Source organism: Octopus sinensis, unplaced genomic scaffold, assembly GCF_006345805.1.
Source record: "Octopus sinensis unplaced genomic scaffold, ASM634580v1 Contig12563, whole genome shotgun sequence".
In the NCBI taxonomy this organism is placed as follows: Eukaryota; Metazoa; Mollusca; class Cephalopoda; order Octopoda; family Octopodidae; genus Octopus; species Octopus sinensis.
Genome location: NW_021832611.1, coordinates 241,325 through 254,483, shown reverse-complemented (window position 1 = coordinate 254,483; position 13,159 = coordinate 241,325). Strand labels below are relative to the sequence as shown.

The 13,159-nt window shown below is 32.1% G+C and overlaps 1 protein-coding gene, 1 long non-coding RNA gene and 1 pseudogene across 2 annotated transcripts; 1 reads left to right on the top strand and 2 right to left on the bottom strand.

Annotated features, from left to right (window-relative positions):
* Positions 1 to 1,320: 1,320 nt before the first annotated feature.
* LOC115229396 lies at positions 1,321 to 3,959 on the bottom strand (annotated as a pseudogene).
* A 763-nt stretch (positions 3,960 to 4,722) lies between these two features.
* Positions 4,723 to 5,171, bottom strand: LOC115229410. Its single transcript, XR_003883325.1, has 3 exons — positions 5,057 to 5,171; positions 4,928 to 5,023; positions 4,723 to 4,894 (listed from the first exon to the last, which is right to left on the bottom strand). It is a non-coding gene; the product is annotated as an uncharacterized LOC115229410 (long non-coding RNA).
* Positions 5,172 to 10,086: 4,915 nt separating this feature from the next.
* Positions 10,087 to 10,593, top strand: LOC115229395 (tigger transposable element-derived protein 6-like). Its single transcript, XM_029799754.1, has one exon. It carries the CDS (start codon positions 10,087 to 10,089, stop codon positions 10,591 to 10,593), a length of 507 nt encoding a protein of 168 aa, XP_029655614.1.
* Positions 10,594 to 13,159: the final 2,566 nt, after the last annotated feature.

Below are 13,159 nucleotides of genomic sequence, written 5' to 3'. Positions count from 1 at the left end.
TGTTCATTTTTCCTGGAAACTGAAATAAGGCCGAATTTACAAAAACTAACTGCGTCTTCATATAACTAATTTCCAAGACCTTTAAATGTGATTGTCAAAAAATAATAACCATTACACATTTTGTGGATAAAACAGCCAAATATCTATCATTATAAAATAGACATATTGCTCTTATAGCATCATCGACGTTAAACATACTCAATACAATCTTCAAATCAGAGTCAATAAGCTATAAAAATATTTTAATATGAACACAATACATAAAGATTCCCTGATTTGGAATTCCATGCAATTATTCTTTCATAATCAGGATTTGTTGATAAACAATTATCTATTTTTTCAGGTAAAATTAGATTTTCAACATTTTCTGTTTCTAAATTGAAAAAAAATCCATTTAATTCACAATCAATTATAAAAATAATCTTAAAATAAATTTTCATAATCATACATTTTTATTTTTCGTAAAAACAAAATATAATATATTTTGATTAATTTTTATTCTTTTTTGAACAAATAAACCATGGGCTAGTTCTAGTTCGTCGTCATTCCATTTACAAAACGAAAAATAATCTTTGGTTACGTAAAACTTTAATAACTTCCATAAATACGATGCTTTGGTAGTATGAGAAATATCCTGCTCTAATCTAAAAATCAGTAGTAAAATCCAACGTCATTTTAATATACTTTTGAAACTAGGTAACTAAAATGACTATTAGAATTAATTTCAGAATAAACTTATGTTCAAAAAATTTTCTATAAACTAATTCTTTATTTTTTAGTAAAAATATTTTTGGAAAGACACAATTTAGCTATATTTAATAAAGAAAAGTTAGTAAATTGTTGATATTTAGGTGTACTGACAAATAAATTGTGTCAATGAAAAAAATAATTCTAGATTTCTAGTCAACAAAAATGCCAATGAATAAGGATGTTGGAAAATTCATTTTTTCAGAGACTATTATTTTAAGCAACTAAATCATTAAGTATCTGTATAGGTGCAGACAATAAAGACATGCATATTTGGCGATTGCATTTTTTTAAATATAAGTGTATAAACAAAAATCCACTTTTCTTTTAACGGTTTTAATAGATCCAGATAACAATCTTCAGGAGTAAATACTACCAATTTAAAAAGATTGCAACTGAAAAAATGATTTTAAAAATCACATTTTATTTAAATTGGGATAATTCCGTTTTCCTTCTTTTCGCCCATCTTATATAAAACGTAAAAAATACAAATCTTCAAGCTATGTATGAAAAATAAAAGAAATATTAAACTAATTGATAAAACGAGTGAAAAAGTTAGTCTAACAACTAAGCTTATTTGTTCTGCCCGTCCTGATGTCCTGAATCATTCGTATTATCGGTTTTATTTTCGCTCTGATTTCTCTCATCAGCCATTTTTCGATAAATAGTCTCAAAAACTCGCAGTGAACTCGACTGTAATTCATTTGTAGAATTCTTCAATTCATCCAACCCAACATTCTCCTTCTTTAACATCTCCTTCACTTTCTCGACTTTTTCCTTCAACTGATCAGAATCTTCCTGAGACATTTTGTCTTTAAATTCAATCAATTTAGATTCTGTATCGTGCACAATCCCGTCAGCAGAATTACAAGCTTCAACGCGTTCCTACAATGAACTAACATAATTGAAAAAACTCTTCTCTCGGAATCCATTTTGGAAAATTTTTGGGCGTCCTCAACCATTCGCTCAATATCCTCTTTACTGAGGCCTCCAGAGGATTTCAAAATGACTGTAAATAATAAAATGGTGAATACTTTGCTGTTCTTTTCCAGTTCCCTTATCTCGTGCACTTACATTTACTATTCCATTCGCGTCAATATCAAAAGTGACTTCTATTTGAGGAATTCCTCGAGGTGCTGGTGGAATCCCAACCTTGGATCATATTAAAAACTTAAAACCAGAGAAAATTGTCCCAGGAGTTTATTATCTGCTGCCATTTCACGTTCTCCTTGCAAGACTTTGATCTCGACCTGACTTTGCCCATCTGCCGCAGTAGAAAAAACCTATTTTAAAATAGCAAAATTAGTATTTAAATATGAAAACCAATCCTAATATAAATAATAAAAACCTGAGATTTTTTAGATGGAATCGTAGTATTCCTGTTTATTAATTTCGTAAATACTCCTCCCAGTGTTTCAATTCCCATCGAAAGCGGCGTTACGTCTAGCAACAAAACATCAGAAACTTCTCCAGCCAAAACACCTCCCTTAAATATTGGATACAACTGCTAAACTTGAATAGCAGCTCCAATAGCCACCGCTTCATCGGGATTTACAGATTTGCTAGGCTGTCGACCAAATATCTCTTGAACCAAAGCTTGAACCTATATATAAGACATCAAAATATCACCTTAGGCATTCTTGTCATCCCACCAACAAGGATTACATCGTCTATATCAGAAAGCTTGACATTTGCATCACTGATTGCTTTCTTGCACGGCTCGATAGTTTTTTTAATGAGATGTTCGACCATCCGCTCGAATTCAGCCCTCGTCAGCTTCATATTGAAATGAAGAGGTCCCGCATTGCTCATTGTTATATAAGGCAGATTGATGTCAGTCTGAGAAGTGGAGGATAACTCGACTTTGGCCTTTTCGGCAGCCTCTCTAACTCGTTGTATTGCCATCATATCTTTGGTCAAGTCTACCCCTTGCTAGTGACTAATAGAGACAATGATGACTAACTTCTCGTTTGAACACATTCACCATATGATTGGTAAGTATATTATCGAAATCCTCCCCTCCAAGTGAGGTGTCACCATTAGTGGACTTTACCTCAAACACGCCTTGCTGAATTTCCAGCAGTGAAATATCAAATGTCCCACCTCCCAAGTCATATACAGCAATTCTAATATCATATAACAAGATTTACATTTTATCCTTCCCATCAGACTTATCTAATCCATAGGCAAGGGCGGCAGCAGTCGGCTCGTTGAGGACACGAAGAACGTTTAGTCCTGCAATTTGTCCTGCGTCCTTAGTGGCCTGCCTCTGCGAGTCATTGAAATAGGCGGGGACAGTGACCACTGCATTGGACACAGACTGACCCAAATACGCTTCTACAAAATTAAAGTGGTTTCTAACCTCCAATTTCCTTCATTTTCATCAAAATAAAAGAGCCTATTTGGCTAGGCGAAAAGCTCTGTCCATCGTCTTTCTGTACCCAAGCATCTCCGTTGTTAGCACGTGATATCTTAAAAGGTAATGTTGCCCTATAATTGAAAATTCAAAAAATAGCCAACATATCCTTCTTAACGTCAGGATCATCATGTCTTCTTCCTATTAGTCTTTTTGTAGCATAGAACGTATTCTCTGCGTTTGTGATAGCCTGTCTCTTTGCTGGAATTCCCACAAGGCGTTCTCCGTCCTTTGTGAATGATACGACTGATGGAGTTGTTCGTGACCCTTCGAAGTTTTCCAAGACCTTTGCTTGCTTCCCTTCCATTATAGAGACACATGAATTTGTAGTTCCAAGATCTATCCCAAGGACATGGCCCGTAACTTTTCCGTTTGAATAACTGATTTTAGTAATAATTAAGTTTACAATAATTGGCAGAGATGAGATGGTAATTTTATACTATTTTGGGTCTATTTTTATTGAAAAAATATATAATTTATTACTTTAATGTTTTTAAATCCATTTAGAACACTTGGGGTCGAAAAAGTACGTATTATGGACCTAAAATACACCGGAAGAGTCATGATGATAACACGCGAACAATAGTGCTATTTTTAAATTAATTATTCAGGGTTGTCCGTTTATAATTTGTTTATTTTATAATTTAATTTATATAAAATTATTAATTTATTTCGCGTTTTTATTGATGCTTATATACTCGTTTGTTTTTAGTAATCACAGATTACATTTATTAAATTATGATTTTAAGGAACATTTGCTTTAATTCTGAACGCCTTTTTACCTTCTTTTTATCATTTTTTAAACAAAGATGATTTTTATTGGTTAGTCAATAATTTTTATAAAATATATATTGCCTTTACTGTTATAGTTTTTGCTATTCAGTCTTATCCAAAAAGCAGTCCAAGTGAACGTGACGAACTGAAACTCATCTAGTCGGATCAATTGCAGTGCTGGTTAATTGATTCATCAGCGTAACCATTTTTCTTTTCAAAATTGTTTTTCAGCGTTATTTTTTTTTGGGAAATGCACTTGCATTAGAAAATATTTCAGAGAAATGATATTTTGCCCATTATCCTCGGGCGTCCCAAATGGGTGTAGACCCAAAATAAATGCACAAAAAACTCTTTTCTCCGAACCAAGCACTCTACACTACCAAAATGCAGTCTACTTCAATATTGCAACTTCTTTCAGAACTCTGAGGAAAGACACATCAGAGTTTACAAAATTTCGAAACTACTAAATTTGGTGTACCTCGTTTTTGTTGATAATTCAATTTTTTCTGCCTAGTGTCCAGCAACATTGAAACATTGTTTGACACAGGCAAAACATAATTTGTGTGCTTTTTGAAATCGATATCTACACAAAACATTGCTTTAAAGTTTAAACTAATTATTGATATTTTTGCATTTTTAATATTGATGAAAAGTAATTGTTGCAGTTCTCTTTAAAAGAAATATTATTTAAACTGATTAAAAAAGGGATAATGTCTATTTAGATTACTGATCTGAGGTGCGAATTGCTTTTATTGAATTAGAAATTATATCAATGTTAAAATTAGAAAATTATATATAATCTCATATGGTGTTTCCGAATAAGAGTTCTGTTAATTCAAAAATCATTCCATGATAGTCATTTCTATTTTCTATTTGCTGAATATATTTGAGTCTGTGTACATCTTTCATTGGGTGTTTTCCTGAAATAAAAGTCTCAAAATTAATCTCTAAATAATTCTGTTATTAAATATCATCAGGAAATTTATAAACTTGGCAAGTACTCAATATTTTCTGTAAAAAGTTTATGTGATCTTGTGGCTTCTCCACCATTAGTACTGCAATTAAAGATTTCAAAATATTAATAATCTAAAAATGTAATTTTATTAACATAAAGAATACATTTTTTGATTCAAAATAGCTTTTTAATTCATCACATTTATGAGTCAAATTCTGATCATACACACCTAAAAAATCAAACTGGAGGTTTTCTCTTTCGATAACAGTTGGAGCATATATTTTAAAGACAGCCTGAGTAGGTATAGTTTCTCCCATTCAGTAACTAAAATTGTTAGTAACTATGAAACGTATTTTTATAACATTTCTATCGTAAATATTATTAAAATTCTTACTTAATTATTTCAATATTAATTATCTTTATAAGATAAGCAAACTACAGTGAATTTTATCCGTACCCCAAGTTAATCTAGGCACATTAGATGCCTAGATATTTTATAAACAGTTAAAATTGAAAAGAGGAACGAGCTATGGCTAAAGAACCAGTGTAAAGACAGGGATATTTTATGTGTGATGACATGGGATAAAGTGGTCATCAAATATCACAAGGGTTACTTAATGCAGCTGAGTGTAGATAAGTTTCTACGAGCTTAGATGCATTAAACTGTCCTTAAAACAGTGGTTCTAAACCTGGAGTTCGCGGATCTATTGGAGATCTCGCGAGAAACATCTAAACATTTATTTTAATTTTATTAGTGAAATGGTTATCTCGGGGAAACATTCTTGCCATAGTTTTTTTGAGGAATGAATTATCTGAATATTTTAATCGCGAAAACAATTCCAAATCATCAGAGTTGATTTCGAAATTGATGGATAGTTATCAAGTTATCAGGGAGGGCATTGGGGCATTCCGTGAGTGCTCGGTAGGTGGAAATTGCATTCCAAGTGGGGGTTAAGATGCAGACCAATGTCGTTGTGCTAGTCTAACTCTTTTACCACAACCAATAAAACAAATAGTACGCCACTAAGAAACACAACACACTTACTATTAAGTATAACCAATATTCCACGTGTTTGGACTGTTTTCTATTCGGCACTTGAGGTCGCCTGTTCTCCATCTGCTGGGTTTCCAGCTGAGAATTCTTCACATCCAGTTGCCTCCTCAATTCTGAGTCCTTAATCGAGAAGGAGATGGGCAGTAATAAATAGGCAACACTAGGTGAGTCCCCTTTCGTGCTCTCATCAGTGCTCTTGCTCGACAAAAATAAGAGATTGTTTTTTATGGCCGAGTCTACACATTCCCTGATTTCCACGTGACTAGAATATATATGTATTATCCAATCTTTCTAGGCATCTCTATGAGAATGTATCTATTTTCAGACTTAAAACAATTACAGTAGACTATCCATTTTAAGAAAAAAAATTTAACGAAAATATTCATTTTATGAAAGTCAAAATATTTTTTACGTTTTTCCTTAGATAAATTCAAAAATAAAAATTTTTGGTACTTTTGTCGAAGTGGTCGCAGTTTTTTTAGAAGATAATTAAAATTAATTAATTTTTTTAGTGAAAAATAGATTATTTAATTTATAACCCTCTATCAATAATTTAAATGGTTATTAAAATTATTAAAAAAATTTATTTAACCAATTTAGTCATTTTTAGTACGCGGCGGCATCCAAATTCCAGGACTGTAGAAGGAATTTATGTCTTTTACAATCTGTGCAAAACATCCTTATAGTTCTGTTCTGTTGTTTTCGCCACATAAATTCTGAAAAATAACTAACTAAAAAAACCTGCGAAATAAGATCCCAGATGATGTCTTACAGCTCCTCTTTGAGCTTTATTCTTGCATCTGATGTCCCTTCGGACATATACGTGATTTTGAAAGGATATCCACATTTTGCAGAAAATGCACTGCATCCTCCTTACTTATTGGGAGCTGTCGGAATTTGATGTTGCATAAGTCCACAACAGAATTTTCCATGTGACCTATAGTGCCAGTTTATATCAATATTAGGTACATGCTCGCCATAATATTAAAAAAATTAGAAAATAAATTAGTAAAAAATTTAATAATATTTTAAATTATTGATAGAGCGACTTAAATAAAATATAATATATTCCACCTCAAAAATTATTAGATTTTTTAAAAGGCCTAAAAAAAATGCGACCACTTCGACAAAAGTACCAAATTTTTTTTCTTTGTATTAGTGAATATTTAAATATATTAACGAATATTTAAATAACGAAAATTAAAATTTTTGATATAAATTTTAAAATAATTATTCCTCGCTATTTCTTTGTAGTAAACCATGTGTACAAGGGTGAACAATATGAAGAAAAAAGAAAAACTTATCAAATTCAACAAAACTGGAAGTTATTGATTTCAAGAAGAATAATCCTGCTGTTACTCAAGAAAATTTGGCTCAGCGGTAATATGCCTATTGGAGTGATCAATTCAACGTTGAAGAAAATGCAATTGTATGGATCAAGGCGTCACAAACAAAAAAGAATATTACATTTAAAAGTTGTACTGATAAGATATATGAACCACTATATTTCATTTTCGTTAAATGCATGGATTCAGAACAAACGTTCTGTAATCACACCATAACTAATGAAATGGTACGCGAAATGGCACTCAAAATTGCTCAACGATTTTATATTGAAAATTTCAAAGCATCTCACCCATGGATTTCACGCTTTAAGGAAGAGTATGGAAGGAGATAAAGAGCATCCGTTGGTAATCGGAAAATTCAAAAATCCTCATGGTTTTAAAAATATTAATATGAAAGGCTCGGTCTTGAGCCCCCTGCTTTTTAATATTTACGTTTTGCTGATATTCCAAACCGAAAGATCCTACCAGTCGTCTCATGATCTACGCGGACGACATATTAATAACGGATGCTTCGTGGAGAAAGACATCTCGTGGAGGAAGTTAAAAGGATACGTGACAAGAGTGGAAGAATGGTGCATATCAAAAGGACTGACGCTTGCAAAAGAAAAGTGCACCGCCATCTGGATTGCAAAACAGGGAGCAAAACGAAAACCGCCGAGAAACCTCTATGGGTTTACAGTAACGGAGAACCTGAAATACCTTGGGGTTGAAGTTGGATCCAAGGGTTCTTACTTCAGATACATCGACTCGAGGAGAAGGAAATGCGCTCAAATTCTCAGGAGCATAATTCACTTCCACCTTTCCCCGGAAACGTTTTTATATGTTTATAAAACGTGCGTCGAACCATTGCTTACCTACGGGTTCGAGGGATGGTATCCTACTGCTGAAAGGGATGGCATTATCGCTAAGCTCGAAAAGACGAGGCGATATGCCATCAAATTGGCAAATGGACTCCAGTTGGACCAACCCATCCCTCAAGTGATGGAAGACGCGACGGGAACGGTTGGAAGTGTTCTTGAGAGAGCCTTTTCCTCTCGAATTAAATATTAAAAAAAAAAAAAAAAAGAGGGAAACAACGAAGAAGAGGCATACGTTGTCTCATTAACTTTCTCCCTCTTTTTTCGGCTTTTCCGTTAATAAAAATTCATTCATTCATTCATTAATATGAATAATCTTGGGATTCAATATGCAAATAGCAATAAATCTGGATGACCAGTTTAATTTTTAAAAACTGGGTTGAACGGTTAAATTCCAAAATGAGTGTGGAAAATAGAAAGATTTTGCTTCTTTTATATAATGCGCCAGTTCACTATTTTGATGGCGAATTCAGTAATATCGAATTGTATTTTCTTCCTCCAAAGACAACATCTAAGATTCAACCAATTGATCAAGGGATTGTGCATTCATTTAAATCGTTGTATAAAAAAGGAATGACTAGAAATTTGAGTATGGGAACAATATAGGAACATTGTCATATACACATGAACTTACCAAATTCAAATTAGTGAATGCTCTACCTTTAATTATTGAGGCTTGGAACGAAGTCACAGTGGACACTATCAAAAATTGCTTTAACAAGGCATTAAATAATTGGGCGAAGATAGATGAAAAAATACTTGAAGAATCCACTGACGAAAAAGGTATTAAATTTAAATCACCTTACAATTAGAGATAATAAAAGTGAAATTATGATTGAGTTTCCTGTCTGTGCACCTGTCGTCTGCGAAGAAAACGCGTATCTTGATACAATACAATGTGAGGAAGAAAATGAGCATGAAGAAATAGATAGCACAAATGACAATCCCATTGGTTATGCAGATGCACTTAAATATTTGAAAATATTGAAAAATATTTTTTGCAAGAATCTGGTGAACATATTCACCTAATTACAAATTTGAGAAATATATTGGCAAAAATTAAAAAGAAAGAACCTAAAATTACCGATTACATGACACATTTTTAATTAAACAATTTTTTTCGTTAAATTCATTTAACGAATGCTCAATTTTCATTTTCGTTAAATGAATAGTCTACTGTATATGTATTATCCAATCTTTCTAGGCATCTCTATGAGAATGTATCTATTTTCAGACTTAAAACAATTACAGTAGACTATCCATTTAACGAAAAAAAATTTAACGAAAATATTCATTTTACGAAAGTCAAAATATTTTTTACGTTTTTCCTTAGATAAATTCAAAAATAAAAATTTTTTTTCTTTGTATTAGTGAATATTTAAATATATTTAACGAATATTTAAATAACGAAAATTAAAATTTTTGATAAAATTTTAAAATAATTTTTCCTCGCTATTTCTTTGTAGTAAACCATGTGTACAAGGGTGAACAATATGAAGAAAAAAGAAAAACTTATCAAATTCAACAAAAACTGGAAGTTATTGATTTCAAGAAGAATAATCCTGCTGTTACTCAAGAAAATTTGGCTCAGCGGTTTAATATGCCTATTGGAGTGATCAATTCAACGTTGAAGAAAATGCAATTGTATGGATCAAGGCGTCACAAACAAAAAAAGAATATTACATTTAAAAGTTGTACTGATAAGATATATGAACCACTATATGCATGGATTCAGAACAAACGTTTCTGTAATCACACCATAACTAATGAAATGGTACGCGAAATGGCACTCAAAATTGCTCAACGATTTTATATTGAAAATTTCAAAGCATCTCACCCATGGATTTCACGCTTTAAGGAAGAGTATGGAAGGAGATAAAGAGCATCCGTTGGTAATCGGAAAATTCAAAAATCCTCATGGTTTTAAAAATATTAATATGAATAATCTTGGGATTCAATATGCAAATAGCAATAAATCTTGGATGACCAGTTTAATTTTTAAAAACTGGGTTGAACGGTTAAATTCCAAAATGAGTGTGGAAAATAGAAAGATTTTGCTTCTTTTATATAATGCGCCAGTTCACTATTTTGATGGCGAATTCAGTAATATCGAATTGTATTTTCTTCCTCCAAAGACAATATCTAAGATTCAACCAATTGATCAAGGGATTGTGCATTCATTTAAATCGTTGTATAAAAAAGGAATGACTAGAAATTTGAGTATGGGAACAAATATAGGAACATTGTCATATACACATGAACTTACCAAATTCAAATTAGTGAATGCTCTACCTTTAATTATTGAGGCTTGGAACGAAGTCACAGTGGACACTATCAAAAATTGCTTTAACAAGGCATTAAATAATTGGGCGAAGATAGATGAAAAAATACTTGAAGAATCCACTGACGAAAAAGGTATTAAATTTAAATCACCTTACAATTAGAGATAATAAAAGTGAAATTATGATTGAGTTTCCTGTCTGTGCACCTGTCGTCTGCGAAGAAAACGCGTATCTTGATACAATACAATGTGAGGAAGAAAATGAGCATGAAGAAATAGATAGCACAAATGACAATCCCATTGGTTATGCAGATGCACTTAAATATTTGGAAAATATTGAAAAATATTTTTTGCAAGAATCTGGTGAACATATTCACCTAATTACAAATTTGAGAAATATATTGGCAAAAATTAAAAAGAAAGAACCTAAAATTACCGATTACATGACACATTTTTAATTAAACAATTTTTTTCGTTAAATTCATTTAACGAATGCTCAATTTTCATTTTCGTTAAATGAATAGTCTACTGTACATTTTATGCTAAATAAATTCAGACAATTTTTACCGGAGCATTGTATAGAATTTCAATTCAGTTACTAACAAGTCATACTTGTGTAGATTTTCCATATCCGTTTTCTTCAGTGCTTCCTGTGACGTGATTCCGTTTTGTATAATCATATTTAATTGAGATTTTGACTATGTCATATACAAAAATCAAAACCACCGGAATAGTTTTCACCTGTGTTTCATAGAGTATCGAAAGTTTATTTGCCAGTAGATCATATTTATAAAATTTTTTGAAAAATTGTTGAACGCAAAATTCTTCATCGTCGTTTTTGCATTCCTTATATGAGAATATCCAAGTATACATTATTGGATGGGGCCTATTGGTAAATATGCACATTTTATGGCTATTCTCAATACTACACAGTGAGTAATTTAAAATACCGAATTTTTAAGAGATGAGTGATTTTGGGTGACTGAAAAATGACATTTAATGGCATGTATCTTTAATGCAAATAAGATTTGTACAGAGATTTTAAACTTTCTAGGCATGCAAAGGCATCTACATTCAAGTAACGAAGGTTACTACAGTAATACAGTGCTCTAATGATTCGAAATATTTAAATATGCATATGGAAATTAGTGATCCAATTCATTCAATGAGTTGTTTAGTATTCTCTTTAGCGAGTTTCCATAACAGTAACTAGCATTAATGAAATATTGATTACAATCGCTCCAAGTTTGTTAAATTTGAGAATATTTTTTTTATCTGGAAATGTAACGTTTCTCAAAATTGCATTGATGTTGTATGTCCCGCAGCATTTTCTCTATTGAAATTACAATTATTGAAAAACCTAATTTAAATTAAGCAATTCTTCAAAAATCTGTTGTGTTAAATTACAGTCGTTTTAAATCACAAAGTGAACAAAAAGTAGGACAAGTGAAACCATTATAATTAAAAGTCACATTTTATTGTGAATAACTCATTATTTGGACATTTAATTGATATATTTTTTATTACACTTATTTCCCGTCAAGATCCGGGGCCCGGTCAGAAAGTGTATTGGGTAGACTGAGTTTGTTGGAAACTTGCTGATTATTTTAAATGTTAGGATTTTTTAAAATTGGGTTTTTAAAAGACACAAACTTACAGCCAAATGTCGAATTGTTTGTGTGATTTTTGAATCTTTGTTGCATATTTGAAAATTCAATATTACAGATGCAGCGTAAATAGTCCCCTTTTAATAATTTAAACTAAATATTTAAGCCAATTTTTTCTGTCGTTGGTTTCGATTGTTTTCATTTCAAATATTATGCAATTTCCTGCATCTGTCTTCTAGCACTCCCAAATAACAATAGCTATTTAGTCCATTCATTAACGCGGCATCATTCATCAATAAATAATGAGCTGTTGCTGATTCTTCAAAATGTTTTTCCAAACCATTAAAGTAAATAATTACATCCTTCATTATTTATCTTCTTTAAGTTTCAAATCATGGATGAATAAAACATGATATCTAGAATGCCCACCAATAGATGTATGATTTTTACAGACATTTTGAATTAGGTAGTTTTGTGAATAAGTCGACATTTATGTACAGATCTTTAATCACTCTGATTACAATGGGGAATTGATTTGAGATACTAATGTAGATACTTTTTTATTGCCGCCCACAGATGAAGTGGCGGAAACGGAAACCGCGCTTTCCGTTCTTCCGTGACCAGGATGCCGAACGTGGCAGAATATGGAGGAGTGGGCAAAGCCTTTGATTTCGTGTCCTTGTTTTGTGTTTGTCCTTGATCTTTCTCTCAATTTATTTCGCCAGTTCCAAGATTTAAAGTGTCAGTTGAAGGATTACAAAGAAGGACTGAATCGCCTTCCTTCTTTTTGGTGTGGAATAAAGTCGATTTACAAGACGCAAGTCGGAGATTTGATGCATTTGTTCGTCTGGAGGACACTATAATCGCCCCTGTAGCTGTCTCTGCCAAATTCGTTGTTGGTATTGCAGACTTTCTGACTAAATTACGCTCTAAACTCTCTACTAAATAAAATGTAGTGAAATGTGTATACACCAGTAGAACAAAGCATGCGAGAAGCCACAAATAAGGACCACTAATCTAACAGATACCTTACTCACCTTACATAGTGGATTATTTTGTTGTCTATTAATAAAATAGACGTGGCCCGAAGAAAGGTAATTTCACACATTTTTTTCGCCAAAG